Below are 19,159 nucleotides of genomic sequence, written 5' to 3' on the forward strand. Positions count from 1 at the left end.
AAATGGTCTGGATAAATTAAAACTAATTGGGTTTATGTGTTCCTGATAATTAAATGTAAGCTGTATTATGATGGAGGAAAGAACAACTCTTAATTTTTATAAATGACATGCAGCAAATGACAGGATCTTAAAGTCTACTAAAGGGTAAGAAGCACATGGTAAAACAGAGCTCAGCTCTGGAGCAGGGAGCAGAGACCTTTACAGTGTTTTCAGTGGAATTCGTGCCTTGCTGGTTGAAAAGAAACATCAACAAGAAAACCTCAACTTTCACGGTCCAATCTTTGCACGTCCTCATGTGCAAAGCCAGCTGAGAAAGGACTTCGTGGGGGTTCTCTGACTTGAGGAGTGGCCCTTCTACATCAAAGTAACAAAGTCTGGCAGCCAGCCTAACAGCAGCCAGCTGAAATATTTCCAGGACTCACAGGTAAGCTGGTTTGCATTTTGAGCACAAGAACAAGTCATTTCCCAGGATTTATGCTTTATAAAGTCAGGTTACCAAAAGTTAATGTACACAAAACAACAGACTCACCACCCCAGAAGCTCCAAAATGTAAACTGAACTTTCATTTCCCCCCCCCTCTTTCTTTTCTCTCTCCCTAAATGAACTGGAAAGATGATTTTTCAGTGCAAATCCCTTGACACTTGGGTACAGATCAGGCATCCCTACAACAGGCAGACGTAGAAATAAAAATAAAACCTAAAAGAAAAAAAATCAACATCATCATTTGTGCATTGTATTTGTATCAAGGCAGAAATCATAGAATGGTTTGGGTTGAAAGGGACCTTAAAGATCATGCAGAGAATTACATCAAAGCACATTCATAACAATAAACAGCTTTCAACCTTTCAACACTAGATTCATTCTGTTAGCACCAAATGCATCACAGAACTGCAGCAATTCAGATGCTCCTTTTGGTTTTCTAGTTAGGATATCAGTTCCACCACTATAACTTAAAGAGGGGGGAGAAAAAACCAACACAAAACATCTTCAAATGTTTTAAGTCAGGAATACAAAACCGAGATACATGAAAATCACCACTGCCTAAACAGATCACTAATGCATTGAAGGAAGCTTATTTTTAGCCCAAATTTTGTTGGAGGTGTTATCAGAAGCATGTTTTTTCTTTCAAGCAAAAGGGATGGGAAGGGAAAACTTTGAAAATCAGATGTTGAAAGCACTCAGTGACTTTCTGGTTATCTCCAACAAGCCCAAATTTAAAGCATTACCCTGACTGCTGAGGGCTCGAGGCACACACTGCAGTAGCAGCTGCTTCATCAGTTTTCCTGTTAAAAAAGGTTGGGAACAGCATAGAAGCAGTCAGGCTGTCTGTGCCAGGGAAATAAGTGTAATAGGAGTATTTGGAAGAACAAGTGAAAAAGAAAGGTTATACTGATGAGAGAAAAGCACTGGCCTCAATCTCCAAAGCAGAAAGCCTGCTTTGTGATTTTATTCTTCCAATTTCTGACAAAGAACTGCTGTAATAAGACATCAATATATGGTAAACTCTATAAAGAAAACTGAGGTGGAAAATATGCCCTCACCTTAAAGACAAGAAATGAGGCAGGAAATCAAATCAATGGTGTGTTCAGGCTGATGGCTCTAGTTTGTATGAATTAGGGTGGCTGGAGCACTTTTGCCCGTAAAAGAAATTGTTGAAAAGATTACAGTGTTGTCTAGTATTAGTGCAGAGCTGATGGGGGAGCAGATAAAACAGCAGAGTCCTGGGGTGTGGGGAGAATCCAAACCAGAGGGGGTTTAACTGCCAGAAACCAAGTTAAGAGACTGCAATGCTTCCACTGATCCATCAGTGAAGGGCACCTGCCACCTCTGAACACAGAAAAGCAGCATAGAAAGCTTCTCTTTCTACAGGAAAGTTTCTGGGGACAACAATTTCCATGAATTTTAGAGCCCTGTCAGGCAGTTTATCCATGAACATTTAAGAACAATTGTCAGACAAAAGCTTTTAATTAATCCCATTTTCCCAACACAAAAAGACAAATCTTTGCCACTGCTTTTGCTATAACCTTTTTTATCAAAACCAGGGGAGAAGGAGGAACTTTTCCTTAAAACCCACAGTGGAGGAAACTAATAAAAGGGAAAGTGTCAGGCACATGAAGAGAAAGAGAACTTTAAAGCTAAGCAAGATGCTGTGTCTGAGACTCCTGAAGATGCTACCAAAAGATACCATTTAGATAATTTCAAAGCCACTCCATTACTGGGTACAATTAAGCATCTCCTCAAAAGTCCCCAAACCCTCCTTACATCAAAGCACCACGTTGGCCAAGTGACCTTTTACAGAAATTGTATTAATTGCATTAAACCTTACACTTCCTGGGGAGGAGGAAGATAAAGCTTTTTATACAACACCGAGGCAGCAAATTCAAAAGGACAGCTGGGGCTGTTTGTTAAAATTAAAACCACCCAATATGACCTTTTAAGTGCATTTCCTCTTTGTTCTTTTAATTATCAAAGCCCTGTAAGGCAGTACTTACAGCACAGCTGAATTTGGCTGGACACAGATCCCTCTGAACTGGAATTTTGGAGCAGAAAAAGAAAGGGGAATTCACTCCCAAGTTGATTCTGAGCAGAGGTTTGCTTTAGTCTGGGCTCCCTGCTGGAGTTAGGAAGGAAAGAGTGTGGCAGGAGAAGTTAAATGTGCTGTGGAAAACTGTTAAAGTCTATTCTGGAAGGTGCAAGTCCCTTATAAAACATGTGACAAAGTGTACTTGACCTTTGGCTCCTCTTGTGCATCTCATCACAAACCTGATCATACTGAGACCTCAATTTATCCCATTAATACCCCTTGGCAACATAAAACCACATTTGGAGACAGAAAATTCCATCTGCAGGCAAGAAAACATACAATGAATAAAAAATAAAAAATAAAACAATCCTAAAAAATAGCAGCACAAGATCAGTTCTTTTATTCTTTCTTCAGAGTAATTAAAAAACCCAAACAAAATCAATGTGTTTTCAAGAAGTTTTAATGACAACTTCACAGAATATTCCTTAGTAGATGATGTCTTGAGTAGCACTTAAAACACCTCTTGATCTTCTTGGTTCTGTACCATACAAAGGTAGGGACTGAACTGAGTTTTCCATGTTCACTGCAAGGCCAGAACCTGCTGTTTGTCCTCCAGAATCGCTTCCTCATCATCCATTTGCCTTTCATCCCAGTCCCTTAGAAGAAACACACCACAGTGATTTTCCAGCACCTCAGATTGCCCAAGTTCTCTGCTTTAAGCCTTGCTGACATATGTTCACATATGTTGAACTAAAAGGTACAAAAACAGCTTTTACTGGAGGTTTTTTCAGTGCACATCATGTACAAACTACTCTAATGCAGCTTTTCCCCTCAGTTTTTGTCACAAATCTCTGAATCAGCTCAAATCACACAGCATGGAGTTCACTTCAGTGTCTCACTGACTCTTGCTGGTTATGAGATCCCAGTAAAAACCAGTGAGACAGAGAACTTTAGGAATTTCCTTTATTCCCCTCATCTCCTCAGTGTCCAAGGCAAAATAACAGATACAAGGTGAGTTGGAGGCTATTGGCTCACCTGCTCACAACTTTCCAAAGGTACCTTACAGCCCAAGAATGCAGATGATTCTTAAGAGATTTACTTCATAAATCTCACTGCTAATGCATGAAAAACCCACAATCCCAAATTTATCATTTGGAGTCTCAACAGCAAAACACATCCCTCAATTCTGACTATGAGCTGCCTGAGAAGTGGCTTAGAACAACACCAAGACACCACACGGGTCATGCTGACATTTTTAATTAGCATTTATTGCACAGTCAGAGAGTTGGGGCTGGTTTTATTTCCGTTCTGACATAGCTGGCATCTTGAGTAATCTAAAATATCATAAAAACACATCCAGCAAGTTGAACTTACCCAAAAATATCAAATGTGTCGTGGTCTTTCAGCTGCAGGGTGTTCTGGAAATCTGCATTTCCACAGATCTTCTCCCAGGGTTTGCTGGAGGAGGTTCCATCTTCACAAGTTAAGTTGTAATGGTTTTCAGGGCCTGAAACGTTTTAGGAGCAAATATGAACAAAAAGATGCAGCATCTACATTATCAGCTGGAAAAAAATCCACAGTATTGACAAAAATTTGCCATTAAAAGTCTCAAACCAACTCTAGCTGATGAAAAATATCACTACAAATTAAGACTGTGTTTTCCAATATTTGTAACTTCTTTATGAACACCTATAAATTCACCACCTCATACTTCAGAAGTATCTTTCAGAAAAGAAATCTATGATTTAAGTATTCTGCACAATGCCACAAATTTTGTTTGAGGGGAGACAGTGTGAATGATTGCAGAAAGCTCCAAAGTTTGGGTCCTTTTTTTTAATTTAAACTAACATGAATAAAATATAGACACTTTCCAATATTTTCCCAGGATTCAAAATTGACAGCTTCGATTTCTGCACACAGCATTATTTAAATTAAAGTGTCAACCTGGTTGCTCATGATGTGAGAAATAATGTAGAGCTACATTTCTTGGGATGGAGACAGTTGAAATTGAGAAAGGTAACAAAAAAGTGCAGAGGCAGTTATTACTTGTGTTCCTGTTTCTTAGAGTTCATGTAATCAGACTTACTTCTGTAGCAGGAAGAAATCCTTTATTAGATCACTCCCAAATTATACCAGAGACTGCCAACACACAAATACAGGAACTTCTTCTAGAAAATTTATTCTCTAAATATTCAAGCTAAGAGGGGAGGAAAGAGGCAGCAACAGAAGTAGAAACTAAGCCAAGTAAAAAGAATTATTGGTGATAGCTGAGATCATTTTTAACTCAAAAGCCCATTCTCAAAAAAACCAAAATACCAATACACAGATGAAGATATAAAAATGACAAATTCAACAGAATCATCCCAGACAGAATGTCTCCATTTTACATCATGAAAATTTACCTAAGTAGCATCTCAGAACTGTGGCTGTCCCTACCTGGGCATAGCATCCACGCTGCCATCAGAGAGGAAAGTTCCTTTTGGGCCTTGAAAGCATTTGCAGCCCTGGTCAGTTCACTTTCTAAGACACCTTGAACTACAGAGTCATCAGCATATTCACTAAAGCTCCTTTCAGAAACCCACTGCCCATCTCCTGAAACCAAACATTATTAGAGGAAATTCATTTCAGGTTTTGTGTTAACATGCATTTACTGTTCCTGTATTTGCTGCATTTAATGTGGGAATTAAAGAAGCCATGCAACGATTTTTTTATAGATACGTAACAGACTTTTAAAAACTTACTTTCAAGTGATATATTTAACCAGATGAATGATGTTCACATGTTGTTTCATATACACCATAAAAAGCAGTAGGAACCTCTTGGAACCAAATTCTCAGGGGATATATTTGTATAAATAATTATATAAATTTATGGCACTGGATTTCCTCAAGGTAGGAAGTTTATTTTCTCCTTGCCCAGCACCATTTGTGTGGCATGACTGTCATCCTGAAGTGACTCCTAAAAACAAGCTGGATAGAAGGGAACTGAAAAAAGATGATAAATACATATATTTTTGAGAATTTATTCACACAACAGTACCTTGGAAAGGGATACTCCTGTCCCTTGGGCTGGAGGCAGCACTCAGGGAAGAAGGTGCCTCCAGCTTTTCTTGTTTAGTGTTTGCACAAAGAACAAAGAAACCTTCAAGTCCCTGATACGATGTAGAACCACATTTCTGTCTTTTGGCTACATCCTGTAACTTGAGTAAAACAGAGATATTAGAAAACAGGAAAGGAAACAGGAAACTTCCTAAGTTGCCCTTGCAAGTTTACATTAATAAAATGCTCATTTCATAGAACTCAGACTGATTGTGATAGCCTGCTGTAATAGATATTCATGAGGATGATGTTTTTGCTCAAGATGTGCTTTAAAATCCCAAAAACTTCTCATGTTGTGAGAGTTTGAGTCTGTTCTTTCACTGTGGACATGAAAAGCAGTTTTTCTTTGTGTTCACTTTTGGGTACATAAAGGAAGGTAATCCCTGTTTAACAATGATTCCAAATTGATGTCCCAACCTTTTCTATGATTTTTTGGTTTTGAATAATTTGTTAGATAAGACTATCTACAATTTTTGGTCATTCAGTCAAGGGGTGAAGTAATGTTAATACAAACATGGGAAGAGCTGCTCCTCCAGCACCTTTGTTTTTATGTCTGAGATGAGTTTGTTCTCTTTTCCTTTTTTTTGAACATTAACAGAAAACTGGCAACACAACATGGACGCTTTCATCCCCTACATATCAAATATGGCAGGCTGTGACAACCCCCCTAAATCTAAAGTAGACTAAGCAACATCCTTTATTTATTTATCAATTAAGGACATAGTAACTTACTGTTAAAGATCTTTTAATTACAGGCAAGACCAAATTGGGACTATTGCAGACACTGCCCAGTTCTTGTGGCTCTCTCCTGCTTTTCTGCACTTGTGTCTCAAGGAGATCTTTGCTCACTACTTCAGTGGGGTTAGAGATCTCCTCAGGAAGGCCACAGGAGCTCAGGGATGATCTCACAGCCCTTGGTTCAATACTCTCCTCCTGCACAGCATTTATGTCAAGATCTCTGCAGACAATCAGTGTTTCTACAAAAGTAGAACAAAATCATGAAACCAGCAGTATTTGTAATGGAAATGAATATTAATTATAACCTCCAAGTCCACTGTTTTCTTCATGAACTTAAAATACAAAACCTCCATTAAATCTAAAGAAAGGCAATAGTAGAAATTTCATAAGATTTCCTTAAAAGCATTATAAGGTTTGAAATCCATCCTAACAGGCTGTGAATGATTCTCTAAGTTGGTTTTCTTTGTTCATACATGTTTATCACAATGCCCACACAGCCCATCAAATTGTAATCAAATCAAACTGTGATAGCCCAGAGAATGGCACGTAATTTGATGACCTTTAATTATTTTTCAGACCACTGCACTTGGCTACCCCATCCTATATGAGAATGATAAACTGGACACATTTATGTATTTTGAACAAAAAACTTAATTATTTTTCACATTTACCTTGAGAAATTTCTTTAGAAGAAACAGGATTTCTGTTGAGAGGAAAAAGTAAAAGGTATTAAGTGTCAGCTGAGGAAGTTAAATGACAGGAAGACTTTCCCATTATACCCATTTCTCTATTAAAGGTGTGGTTCTGTGTCGTTCTGGTCTGCAGCTGCTGAGCTTTGAAACAGAGGAAGGGGAAAAGACCAGAAGAATACAAAAAAGCAAAACAGGTCACAGCTAATCAGATAAAAGCTGGGAGATCACAAGAATTGCACATGTATCAATTATTGGTTTTGTCTGGAATTATAACGTTAGTTAAGTAAGAGTATCCTAAATGTGCACAGCAGTGATCAATGATAAAATTTGTGAGTTCCTGCTCCTGCTGAGGTAAGAGCTCAGAAAAGAGGAATTCTACTGTAATTCAGGAGAGGCAAATGCAAAGCGATCTATCTTACATAGGTTAGGATTTCAAAGAGGCAATTAATATATCCATAGTGGCTTTAAAACAATGTACAGTCAGTGACTCAAATCTAACTGCCTGCAAAGAAAAGCCCCCATTTCTTAGGAATTAGACCCAAATTTGGGATTGTTTCCTTTCCTCTCCCACAAACTCTGCATTTCTGGTACCTTCCACACTGCTGCAGTGGGTCAGTTTTGCCTTGCTTATTCACTGCCACCACTCCAGCTTCCTCCACTGAAGAGTCTGATGATTCTTCCAAGTCCTTGCTATGAGACTGAATAAAAAACAAAACCAAAGAGACCCATACTCAGCAACAGATCAAAACTCTAAAACTTACTTTAAAATTTAAAAAGTGATTAAACGCTGCCAGACTTTGTGTATAAATGCCATATAGTGCAGGTCCCTGAACACAACAGAAAAAAACTACAGGGAACTTTTGGGAAGATAAGTTTTCCACATTTGTATGGAAAACAAACAATGCACCAGTACTTTTCCTTATTGGAAGTTATTTAACTGTTGCTACTTTAAATATTTAACAGATCAAGACTTAAATCAGTTCATTGTTGAGATTCATGAAGTCCTTTCCTCAGATACTTACATCATCAAGGAACTCAATTTTCAAAGAGCACTCTGCATTTTCAGGAACAGTGCTGGGTTCTTCCACTCTATAAACAGATGCCCAGTATTTCTTCACCTCTTCAGCTGTGAAATATAAATAATTTCATGCATTGCCTGTTCAAAACACACTCAAAAATGCACCATTTTTATTTATAACGAAGAACTACAAATTTCTCCTTTTATTATTGCTGCTTTAAGCAGACTGGTTAAGAATGGAACTGGTCAGCAATCATAGAAAAGAAATCTCAAGGAAAAGGTATTTTAGATTCAATAAACAGAAATCTTTTATACCTGTTAAGTCCTCAATGTCATCATCATCATCTCCTTCTCCCCCTCCTCCAGTCCCAGCCTGATGAATGCTCAGGGCTTGCACAGGCCTTGAATCTTTCATGCAACTTGCAAAAATTTGATCAGCAGGAGTCCTAAAACAGGAAAAAAAAAAAAAAAAAGAAAAAAAAATCAATCTTAAGATGTCACATTTTTTTAATGTATCACCAAAAAAAAGAAAAAGCCTAACAGCCTATTTACTGAAGCAGCATTAACTAACTCCTCCTAATTTCATTGAGGTGACTTTGCTCCTCAAGAACTAATAAAACAACTGTAGTGTCCATAAAAACATCCTCAAGATTTTCCTTCCTTTTCTCTGTAACACTCTGGTAGCAAATGTCCCAAAAATCAAGCAACAAAATATCAAAACAAGCCTTAAAATTCTACAATAAACTGATAGCTAGGAGAATCATTCTAAGTACTCCCTCTGCAGGAATTCTGAGCTATGAAGTAATCAACTGGTTATAATCATTATTTTATTTTTTAAAAGCCTCCTGTATACACTCCCCTTACCTCTTGATATATCTAATATATTAAAAGTTTAATCTGGATTTTTGTTAATTAAGTATTTCTGAGTTCTTCCACTAGGAGCAGCAAATTCAACAATACCTTCTGTATTTCTTCAGCAGGAGTTTCTCCATGTAGCTCAGGCCCTCCTTCTGGAATTCCACATGGATGGGTTCCTTCACAACAGTAACATTGGTCTGGACCTCACAAATCCCCACAGGTTCTGTCAGAATTATGAAAAAAATATTCCACAGCTGTTCAGGCTTATAAGCTTGCTACTTACCTACATTATTCTTGAATGAACATCACATTTTGAGTCTGTGCTTAGCTCAGTCTTTGTATAACTCCAAAATTTAAATGGCCAGCAAATATGATATTTTACTGAACATAGTTAGTAGTGGGGGCAGCGATAAAACCTCATTTATAACAGATTACTACACTGGAGGCATGGGAAGAGTGGGGGGATAGAAATCCATGACTCCACAGATAAAAATCCCCCAGAAAAGAAGAAAAAAAACAGAAAAAAATCAGTTTAATATCATTTTGTACAAAAATCCACAGAGAAAAACCATCATCCATGGACTACAGGAACAAGACTAGCTTGCACAAACCCAGTCAGATCAGAGGGATTTTTCATATTTTTCCATGCATACTTCAGCTGATTGCAGCTTTTCATTGGGACAAAGAAATATTAAGAGCCTGTGGAAGGCAAGCAGAAAATGTACTTGGATAGCACATACAAAATCCTGAGCCCTGCACATTCCCTGCCTCAGTTTAAAATTGACTATGTTGAGCTTTACAGTTCATGCTGAAGTGCCACGTGAGAAACAAAGCCAGGAAAGGGACATGGGCTGAACAACCTGGCCACTGCCAGAGATCATTACAAAAACTGGGCTAAACACTCATCTGCATATCATTAAAAAGCCTTCAGAGACTATTGTTATTACCAAAGGAACATTGAGAAAAACTAAGAAAAAGCTTTATTATTGTAACGTAATATCTGCCTTCACTAACCAAAAATCTAACTCGCCCAAATGGCTTCTGATATAGCTAAAATATCACTAAAACAGAACAAACCATACCTGATGGGACATCACTGGCACACAGTTGTTCTCCAGTATCACTTTTATCTTTTCTCCATTGAAGCAAAGCTTCCTGAAAAGACTTTGCAGATGCCTCCTCATCAAAGGCACCACTCAGCAATAATCCTTTGTCCTGCTTTCCGAGGCTTGCACAGGTTGATTCTGAGGCTGGCTCCTAAATCAGTTCCACAACATTACTAATAAAGCACTTCTGATGAGCAGCAACATTTTTAGTGTCAGCTGTGGAGCTACAGCACTCAATTTTCTGGGCTCAGCTAAGCTACCTGGTCATCAAGATCACTCACATTTTATGTGGTCTTGCTCACAATTAATTGCAAAGGCCTATCAAGAGCTAAACAAGAAAGACAAAGTTTTTATTACCAGACACACACAAAACCTGTATTTAAATGCTTCTGGTATCAGAGAGCCATGTGTAGGATGGAAAGCCATGGAAAACCATGGAGAGCCCACATCCCATGTACAGGAGGGATCAAATGAGGCATTTAATGCAGCATGTCTCCGTTAAAGCAATTTATGAGCTCTGTGCTTTACTAATGAAGAGCTGCTTATTGAAGCTTCTCAGCAGACAGGGGCACATCTGGAGAGGTCAGCAAGAGGAAAATGGTCATTTAAGGAGCTAACTGGGATAGCAGTTCACACATCAAAACAGCAGCCCAGGGAAGTGCATACTGTAAGAGATGAGACTGACTGAAAACAGCTACAAAAGGATAAAACCAGTGTTACACTGGAATTTTACTGTTTTTCAACCTTTATTAGAACAAAGAAAACTACTGTGGAAGGCCTTAATTACCAACTCTTGGATGATTATCAAGCAAAACCACAACATAATCTATATATTATGGGAAGCACCACAAGGAAAGATCCTTTGTCTACACATTCTCCAAGTGAGGGACATGTTCTTACCACAAAAAAAAGCAGCAAAAGTACAGGCAGAAGGTGTAATGAGAGCCAAACACGAGCAGCCTCTACACAACCAGGATGTTTTCACACCTCCTCCTTTCCACCTGCACTACACTAAAACCGACCCAGGGACAGGTTGCACATCCAGTGGCACCTGAGACTTGCAAAAGGAACGAACCGCGGCTGTTCAGAGGTGCCGGTGTCCACACGCTCAGGGCATTCCCCGATCCTCCCACTGCCCTGCGGGACGCGCACGGTGCCAAGCTCACCGCGTGAGCGCGGCATCAGCACGGAGCAACTCGAGCGCGGGGCTGCCCCTACCGCGGGGCGAGCGAACCGCAGCTCAATTCCTCCCAGCAGCAACCATTTCCAGAGCAATTCTTCCCACGGCTCGATTATTCCCGGGCCCGGGGATCCCCAGGGAAGCGCAGCGGCGGGCGCGTCCTGCGGGGGCGCAGCGCCCTCGGCGCCGGCTGCCGGCACTGCAGGCGGCCCCGCGCTCCGGGAGCGGCCGGGATCGCTCCCTAAAAACCGCTGGAAAACCGGAACGCGCGCGATTTGCGCTGGGGTTGTTTGTTCCTGGAAGCAAAATCCCAGTGGTTTGCCGGTAAGTTCTTTTAAATTCCAAATCCACACGGATTTTTTTCCCCAAGCAAAAGCATTGCAAAGACGCACACACAAAGCATCAGCTCCTTTTGAGTGTTAGCAGCTCCAACTGGTTTCATAAAAGAAATGGGAACAAATCGCATCGTGTATTACAGAGTGGGGAGGGGGGGATGATACAAAGTTATTTTCTTATTCAACAGTGAACTTCTATTCACGTAAATTACTTCAAAAATCGAATTGTATGAGGCTACTCCACACTTTGGAGGCTGGCTTTCCAGTTTATACTTGCTAAAAGGCAAAATTTCTTTATTAAATAGAAAACATCTCATACTTGATAATAGAAATTTCCACTCTAACACAACGAGATGCCAGCTTGGAAAGCACTCAGAATTCAACCCGTGCCATGGGCCTTATATAAGGATTTAAAATCACAAAACATTCATGGACAACTTAATATTGCCCTATTGGCCTGCAATACATCTTATTTAAATCACAGAGTAATGTTCCTTAGTTAAGGATGAGATCAGCCTTCTTCAGCCACACCCACATGCTGGGCAAATTAATAAAAATACAGTTTAAATAAATTCTTTAACTGTTACCAGTTAAAGAATTGTTTACAGTTCTGATAACAGAACCATTTAATCTGTTTCCTTGCATTCAGAGAGATCAGTCTGTAAAATTTCCCTTTATTTTATGGGCAGTAAGTTATTATCAGAGAGAGAAAGAAAAATGTGTGTCTACATACTGCTACAAAAAAATTCTGTACACGTGAAATCCTGTTGCCTGACAGTTATTTTGAAACCATTTACTTACCAGCAGCCCACCCTTAATTTCTGGTAGCCCACAGGCCATCCCCTTCACTTCAGATTTTTCACGAGCTACAACATTTCTTCTTTCAGGCTTAACTGGTTCTTTCACTGGCTCTGGAACAAAATAAACAAAAAACCCCCCAACTAATCCAGTAGTCCACACTCTGATTTCTTCATTGTTAATTGCAGCAACCTCCAAGAGGCAATAATCTACCAGAAGCTTGTTTAGGTTTCATTTAGTTAAGAAAGATGTCTTTACCTTGAATCTGTTCCTTGAGTATTTGCAACTTCACTTTTTCTGGAGAAACCTACAGGAAAGAATATTTATAGATATCTGTATAAGGTTCTAATGCAAATGAATAAAGAGTAACTTTTATAGAATGCAAATGCTGTTAGGAAATAGCAGGGCCTGTACTTAAAAGAGCAAACTCCATGTATTGCTCATGGAGCCATGAAGCCCAGGACCAGTTTCCCTCCCCAGACATGAAATATTGTCCTCATGACCCTTCCATGATCTAACATCCCAGTAATTCATAATTTCCAGCATTTTTGCTCCTCCATTTTCCCCTGCAAACTGAATCCACCCTGCAGCCTCACTGCCCCTCACTCACCCCCTTACTTTAATTTTGCCCTTTGAAAATTCTTCCCCATGCACCTCCTCCTCAGCCACCCCAGCTGAAACCTGAAGTCTTTGTAGTAGCAACAGCCCTGAGTTGCTTGTCTCAGAGAAGGGGGAAGAGAAAGAGGTGGGTTAAAGAAAACCTTTTCATTCTGATGCTCTCCTCTCACAGGTAGGCAAGCAATTTTATTGAAGTTCTCATTTTCAGCCAGTTTAAGAAAAATTGCCACAGATTTTTCCAGAAGAAAATATGGAAAAGTGCCCCATTTGTACATATCAAAAAGAAAACAGATTTTTCAATGATTTAGCAGAAAAGTTTCACATCCTTTCTTTTAGGTCTGAGCAAGGATGACATGGAACAAGACTCAATAAAACTGAGTTAAATAAAAGACTTTAACTGGGGTGTATTTTATCTGTGAAGGCAGAGAATTTGGACTCAAAGCTTCACCCAAAGCCTTGTATTTCAGATTAATCAAGGGCCCCAGCCAGCCAAAGGACAGGCTCCTGATGGCTTCCACCACTACCAGTGACACTCTTACAGGATTAAATCTGTAGAAGCAGTGATAATTTGCTGTTTATTGCAACTAAAACCCCAACAGAGCACCCAACAAAACTTGATGTTCCTCCAGCTCAGCGGGAACTATAAGCTTGGCATGGAAAAATAAACAGTCAGGAATTTTACTCAGATGGGGCTTAACCTTTTAGTTGTATAGTATTTGAAATTTTCCTGTTCTGCAGCATAAATCTAGTTCTAAGTCTTGTTTTACTTGAAAGAGCTTCACTTGCAAATTTGGTTTCCTACCTTTTTCCTGTTATCATTATTTTGTGCCAGAACTCGGGCTTGACTGGTCCTTGGTCCTGCCTGCCCAGATTTCCAATGATAAGCACCTAATTTCCTACAAACCAAGGGCAACAAAAAACTTAAAGATTAGGCCTTCTGCGAGCAAGAGAATCATAAAAGTTTTCCTTCAGCTTCTTAAATATGAACAGAGCATCACAAAAATAAAATCCTTGTCTATAAGATGATCAATTCCCCAAAGCACAAACACTCCCTTCCATTGAAACCTGCTTCACATCTACTTTAATAGCAGTAAATACATCAAATGTGTAAGGAAGTCTTTCTTTTTAGACCATCAAATTGGTCCAAGTTTTTAAACATAAAAATCTTAGCAGTTCTCAAAGGCTGGTTTCAGAAGAGTAAGAACAGAAGTACATTTTGTGTGAGGCTTCACTGTCCCAATTTACTCCAGGACTTCATCCAGCACTGCTAAAATGCAGGAATGTTCAGATCCTTTCCAGCCCAAACCACTCCATGATTCCACCAGTGGTGCAAATGCCAAAGACTCCTGTCCTTTGAGCTCACCACAGCAACCCTATCAGGGTCTGCAGGTACAGGGCCTTGAGAACAAAACAGCAACAACTCCATGAGAATGAGATGGAGACAAAAGTGCCACACATCATCTGGAAAACACTGGCCAAGCAGCACAGGGCAATGCTCACAGAGCTGCCAACAGCAGGCCCTTAGCAGCACCAAGGGATCCAAATCCAAGGCATTTGCATCCCCAGTGACAAAGCACAGCAGGCAGAAACACGAGGAAAAGGAAGCAGATGTTGCAGAGATTTGCCAGCATTCAGAGCGACTCAGAGATTTAAACTTCACCCCAGCATTTGCCTCGTTACACCATGCTTAGTTCCAAGCCTGGCTTCCCAGAGAGGCATCTTCTGTACGATGGCAGGCAACCCAGATGTAAAAGGGGATTCAAAGCAATACTAACAACAGCATCCTCTGCAGAAACCTCAGAAATAAACAAGAGTGCAAGAGAAACTGCTCTGTCTCCTGCTTGAAAACTAAGGTGACAAATCCAGTCAGACAGGGGAAATAGGAGGAGAGGGAAGAATTGAGGAAAGCTGATCAAATATCATATAGGAGTTTAAAATTAACAAAGCCATAGGGAAGCAAGCTTATCACTGGGAAGAAAGATTGGAGAGAGGAGACTGAACACAATTGTGAATTCCAAACTTTACAAGAGGTCGCATCTGGGGAGGTGGAGGTGTGGAGAGAGCATCTCATTAGATTCTTTATTCCAAAGGGAAACTGAACCTATTTCCCAAAGAGAAACTGAACCTACCTCCTCTCTTCTTTTTCTCTGCTCATGTTTGACTGCAGCTGCCGTAGTCTCTTCTCCATCTCTCTGTTTTCTGTTTCTAACTGCACTTTCTCCAGCTGCAATTCCTTGACAGTTCTGGAGGAAATAGTAAAATATTCATTAGAAATTACCTGAATGTGAGTGAGGTACCTAAAGAAGTTTAAAGCAGGAAAAAAAAGTTGGAAATTTTGTCATTACAGCCATGTCCTTCTTTTATCTCCCAGCAGGACTGAAAACAGCTGTGGAAAATTCAGGACAGGTCAAGTGCAAACTCCAACACAAAACTGTGCCTGTACTCAGAAAGGTTTGGAGTTTAATTATATTAAAATAAACAGTCCAGTGATTTCTTGAGTATGTTTGTATTATCCAGTAGATACAGAGGGTTATAAAACCTATAACTTAATCAGGAAGTGGATTAAAGCCTGAGAAAAGAAAGGCTTGTGGATAAAAGCACAGGGAAAATGCTAAAAAAGAAACACATCATTATTCTGCTTGCTCTTGCACAGATAAGCTCTTCTAGCTAATGTTGCATTAAAACTTATTAAGAATTATGAAAACACATCTCGATCCCAATCAGATAAAATACACTTACTTTGTTTTTAATCTCACTGAGGTTCCAGCTTTTGAGCCTGGCAGTATTACAAAATCATTGACGTTCATGATGCCCAGTATAACTTCTCCTAAAAAAGAGAACTTCGATGATCTACAGCTAGGAACCTGTTGAAATGGGAATTTGATTGAAATTAAAACAGTAAAAAACTCATTACACATCCAAAAATATTCATATAGATAGAGAAATAGAGCACAGAACTTGTTTATATGAAGTGCCAATAAAATCCTAGAGCAACTCAAAATTAAATTTAACTGAGAAAAAAACCCCTTTTTTATTACATTTATGATACCAAGGAAAAGATTTTCCTGGCTGTTTCATTTGGGCAATTCCCTGAAGTTCAGTGCAAGCAGATTAATATTAAATAAAACACAGCTTTCTTGAACCAAACCCATAGAAAGCACCAAGGAGGAGAAAATTGTACCAGTGGCTATGAAGTCAAACCATCTCAACTGATTTGGGAAGATAAATTCCTTCTGTCACTGACAAATTGATACAAAGGAACACAATAACTCGGAGAGCAGAGTTAATCCCTCCCCTCAAGACTTCAGTGGTATTTCAAGGAGGTTTTTTTTTCTAACCCAGGTTGTAAAATACTTTTCCATAAAGCAAATTCACACAGCACAGGGTTCAAACTGAAGGTGAACGTGCAGACCCTTGCTGGGCTGGAATGTTTGTGGGGTAGCTGCAGTTCAGTGCCAAAACTGGGCATTTACTGCTGCTGCTGGGATGCACATGGAAAAAGGAACAAAAGTTGATAGTCCAGAGACTTACAGCTGACAGGGTGCTTGGAAACTGTTCTGCAGCTCGTGGCTCTCAGGTTCCTGGGGGAAAGCAAGACCTAGGAAATGATGAGGAGAGGCTGAGGATTGGAAATATCCCAAATGGAAAACTGAGTTCAAGAGGAAAAGCTCTGCTGCTTGTTTGCAGGTAAGCCTGAAATTGAGTATTAATACAGATAAAATGTGCCCAAATATCTCCATCCATGAGGCAAAACACCTCAATGGCACATTGAAGTTAAAACACCTGGTTCCACAGAACCTAAAATGCAACATTTCAGTGCTGACAGAATGTCAGATGTGTGCACAAAACATGTTTCTTACTGACAGGAAAACGAAGCACTCAATTCCAACAGCATTTCAAAACAGTTATTCTTTTATCACTTTCCAAGATAAAAGAAGACTGCATTAATTTGGAATAGAAGAAAGTTTTTCTCTTGGCAAATGTGAGCTGGCAGGACCAGCACAGCTGCACAGGAGGAGGTCACACACTGGATTTGAGGTGGCCCAAAGGCTACTTAATAGTAAAACCAGAGGCAAATGACACAGGTCAACTTAGCAAGCTCAAGGAGGGAAAGTAGTTAATAAAAAAATACCATTTATAGGAGTTAAATTTAACATATTCCACTGAAAGCAAATATTTAAAGGGATAACTTAAAAATGTGGTAATATCAGAGATGCTGTGTGAGAATATTAGAGATAAAAAGCCCTACAGAGTTCCAAGAATACAGCAATACTGAGTGGCAAAAAACAGAGTCAAGCTGTAGATAAGAGGGGATAGAGACAGACAATGATCAACCCTCTGAATTATTCTGAGAAAATACAGGAATTCATTGAACAGCATAATCCTGTTTGGTATAAAAACAGCTGTTAAACACAGACTGGAAGAGTCAAACAAACCCCATAGGAAAATGCACACCCTGAGCCTGTATGGCATCCTTAAACATCCCTGAGCTGAGCCCTCAGGACTGCCAGGGAACACAGCAAAGGCAATCCCAAACTCCTCAGAAACAGCCTTGTAACTTAAATACACAAAGGAGCTCCCCCTTTCTGTCTGGTTTTTATTTAATGAATCCCTTTTCTCTCTCTAATAGCAACACAATTTGCCAGGCAAACACTAAAGCAACTCATCAGCATAAATAAACCAAGCACTAATTAGCCACATCCTTTCTGCCTGCTCCTCTGCACACACTGGCACTCGAATTTCGTCATTCCAGCAGGTTCCTCTGTGCTGATAATGGATATACAGTTAAAAGTAACAAAACAAAAACTGCTGTTTTAGCTGAATGAAATTTGAGTCAACTTTAAAGGCTACATAGTTAAATAAACCCAAATTCCACATGGCCTGTACCCCAGCTTAGCTCAAATCCCTTCCTAACCAATTTAAAGACAGGTTTATAACCTACAGACAGCTGAAGATGGCTGTAGTTTATTTCACACTACAAGAGTTTAACTGGGGCAGACTAAATTCTGACAGCTTCCTCACATCAATAAATCCATAAAATCCAAAGGGATACTACTGTCTATGTAATAGCTCACATCCAATTATCCTAACCATGAACATGGGTTTCATGCTACACTAAGTTCCATCCACTTACCAATAATTCAAACTAAACTATTTCCTTTGAAGAATTATTCCAAGTGCAATAAAGGGTTTATCTGTCATTGCTCCCCACCCATTTGCTGTTAATTAAAACAACTGAGACTTCTGATCCTTCCAAACATTTAACATTTCACTAACTAGTTTGTTTGTTTTTTTTTTTTTTTTAAAAAAAAAAAGAGAAAAAGACATGAAAATATATAAGAAAGGGGAAAAAAAACCCCCCCCACACACACACTGATTGACCTGCTAGACTAAATCCAGCAGTCAGGTATGCTAAAGTAATTCCATCCTCTCAGAATAAACTCATATTCTCCCTGCCCCAACATCTGTGATGCCAAACATTTCAAACTCCACTTTCTATTTTAAATCCATTTCTATGTGTAATGCCATACAACACAAAGTTAAGATCAGGAAAACAACACAAAAACATCTAAATGCCACTTTCTCTAAGTAATTTTCCCATATTTTGCAATTTTTTCACACTTTGAAAAGGCATATTATCTTGGTAACTCTGCAAAATCAACACCTATTTCTACAGGTTGTGTATCTTCACTGCTTAACCAAGAACTGTAATTTCAGCTCTGTTATAAATAACTTCAAACACAAGGGTCACAAGCAGGATGGTGTGGGCCTCTCCACTCAGTCTACCAAACAAAAAAAAAACAAAAAAAACCAACCCCAAACCAAACAAAAAACAACCAACAAAGCAAGACAAACCACCAAAAAAAAAAAAAACCAAAAAGCAACAACAGCAAAAAAAACCCACATTACAAAGTAAGTTTCTTAAGAGAAAAACCCTTCTTACCCACATTACAGAGCTACAGTCACTACCCTGCAAGCTGCAGCCACTCTGCTCAGAGGAAGCAAAGCAGGGTGTAAAAACCAGGTGGGGTGATAAATAACACATGGCGCAATAAATAACAGGTGGGATGATAAATACCAGGTGGACAAAGGCAGCAGAGTCAGTACTTGCCTTTAAAGCTCCTCTCAAGCTCCAGTGTGGGCTGGGTTTGCGGGTTGTGCTCGGTTCCGACGGCCGCTCTGGGGAAACAGAG

The 19,159-nt window shown here is 39.5% G+C and overlaps 1 protein-coding gene and 1 long non-coding RNA gene across 11 annotated transcripts in view; both read right to left on the reverse strand.

Annotated features, from left to right (window-relative positions):
• Positions 1-461: 461 nt before the first annotated feature.
• ZBBX (zinc finger B-box domain containing) lies at positions 462-18,956 on the reverse strand. Of its 4 annotated transcripts, none has more exons than XM_019284668.3 (18): positions 18,910-18,951; positions 16,497-16,563; positions 15,705-15,792; positions 15,095-15,208; positions 13,768-13,861; positions 12,606-12,654; positions 12,351-12,460; positions 10,011-10,185; positions 9,031-9,151; positions 8,386-8,516; positions 8,075-8,178; positions 7,644-7,750; positions 7,032-7,063; positions 6,355-6,599; positions 5,564-5,723; positions 4,961-5,116; positions 3,899-4,031; positions 462-3,180 (listed from the first exon to the last, which is right to left on the reverse strand). In XM_019284668.3, exons 3-18 carry the CDS (start codon positions 15,770-15,772, stop codon positions 3,105-3,107), a joined length of 1,875 nt encoding a protein of 624 aa, XP_019140213.2. In that variant the 5' UTR covers positions 15,773-15,792; positions 16,497-16,563; positions 18,910-18,951; the 3' UTR covers positions 462-3,104. The 4 variants fall into 4 exon arrangements, with proteins under 4 accessions (XP_019140213.2, XP_020440043.1, XP_020440045.1 ...); XM_020584454.2 differs by having other exon boundaries at positions 15,705-15,829; XM_020584455.2 differs by lacking the exon at positions 462-3,180 and adding an exon at positions 3,187-3,274 and having other exon boundaries at positions 15,705-15,829; positions 18,910-18,956.
• Positions 18,957-19,076: 120 nt separating this feature from the next.
• Positions 19,077-19,159, reverse strand: part of LOC109144347 — a 47,728-nt gene continuing 47,645 nt past the window's right edge. For 6 of the 7 annotated variants that reach the window (XR_005602671.1, XR_005602670.1, XR_005602673.1 and 3 more), the window contains one exon: positions 19,077-19,145. This is a non-coding gene — a long non-coding RNA (uncharacterized LOC109144347). The remainder of the gene's footprint in view (positions 19,146-19,159) is intronic. The other variant, XR_005602669.1, reaches the window with a different exon arrangement.

This window comes from Corvus cornix, chromosome 9 (assembly GCF_000738735.6).
Source record: "Corvus cornix cornix isolate S_Up_H32 chromosome 9, ASM73873v5, whole genome shotgun sequence".
Classification (NCBI taxonomy): domain Eukaryota; kingdom Metazoa; phylum Chordata; class Aves; order Passeriformes; family Corvidae; genus Corvus; species Corvus cornix.

Bases quoted from the DNA above. Each gene is read 5' to 3' on its own strand.
- ZBBX (XM_019284668.3), bottom strand. From the start codon at position 15,772: ATGAACGTCAATGATTTTGTAATACTGCCAGGCTCAAAAGCTGGAACC. The intron at 10,186-12,350 runs GTAAGTAAATGG...GAACTGATTTAG, and splicing joins AAATTAAGGGTGGGCTGCTG to GAGCCAGCCTCAGAATCAAC. The intron at 4,032-4,960 runs GTAGGGACAGCC...AAAACGTTTCAG, and splicing joins AGCGTGGATGCTATGCCCAG to GCCCTGAAAACCATTACAAC.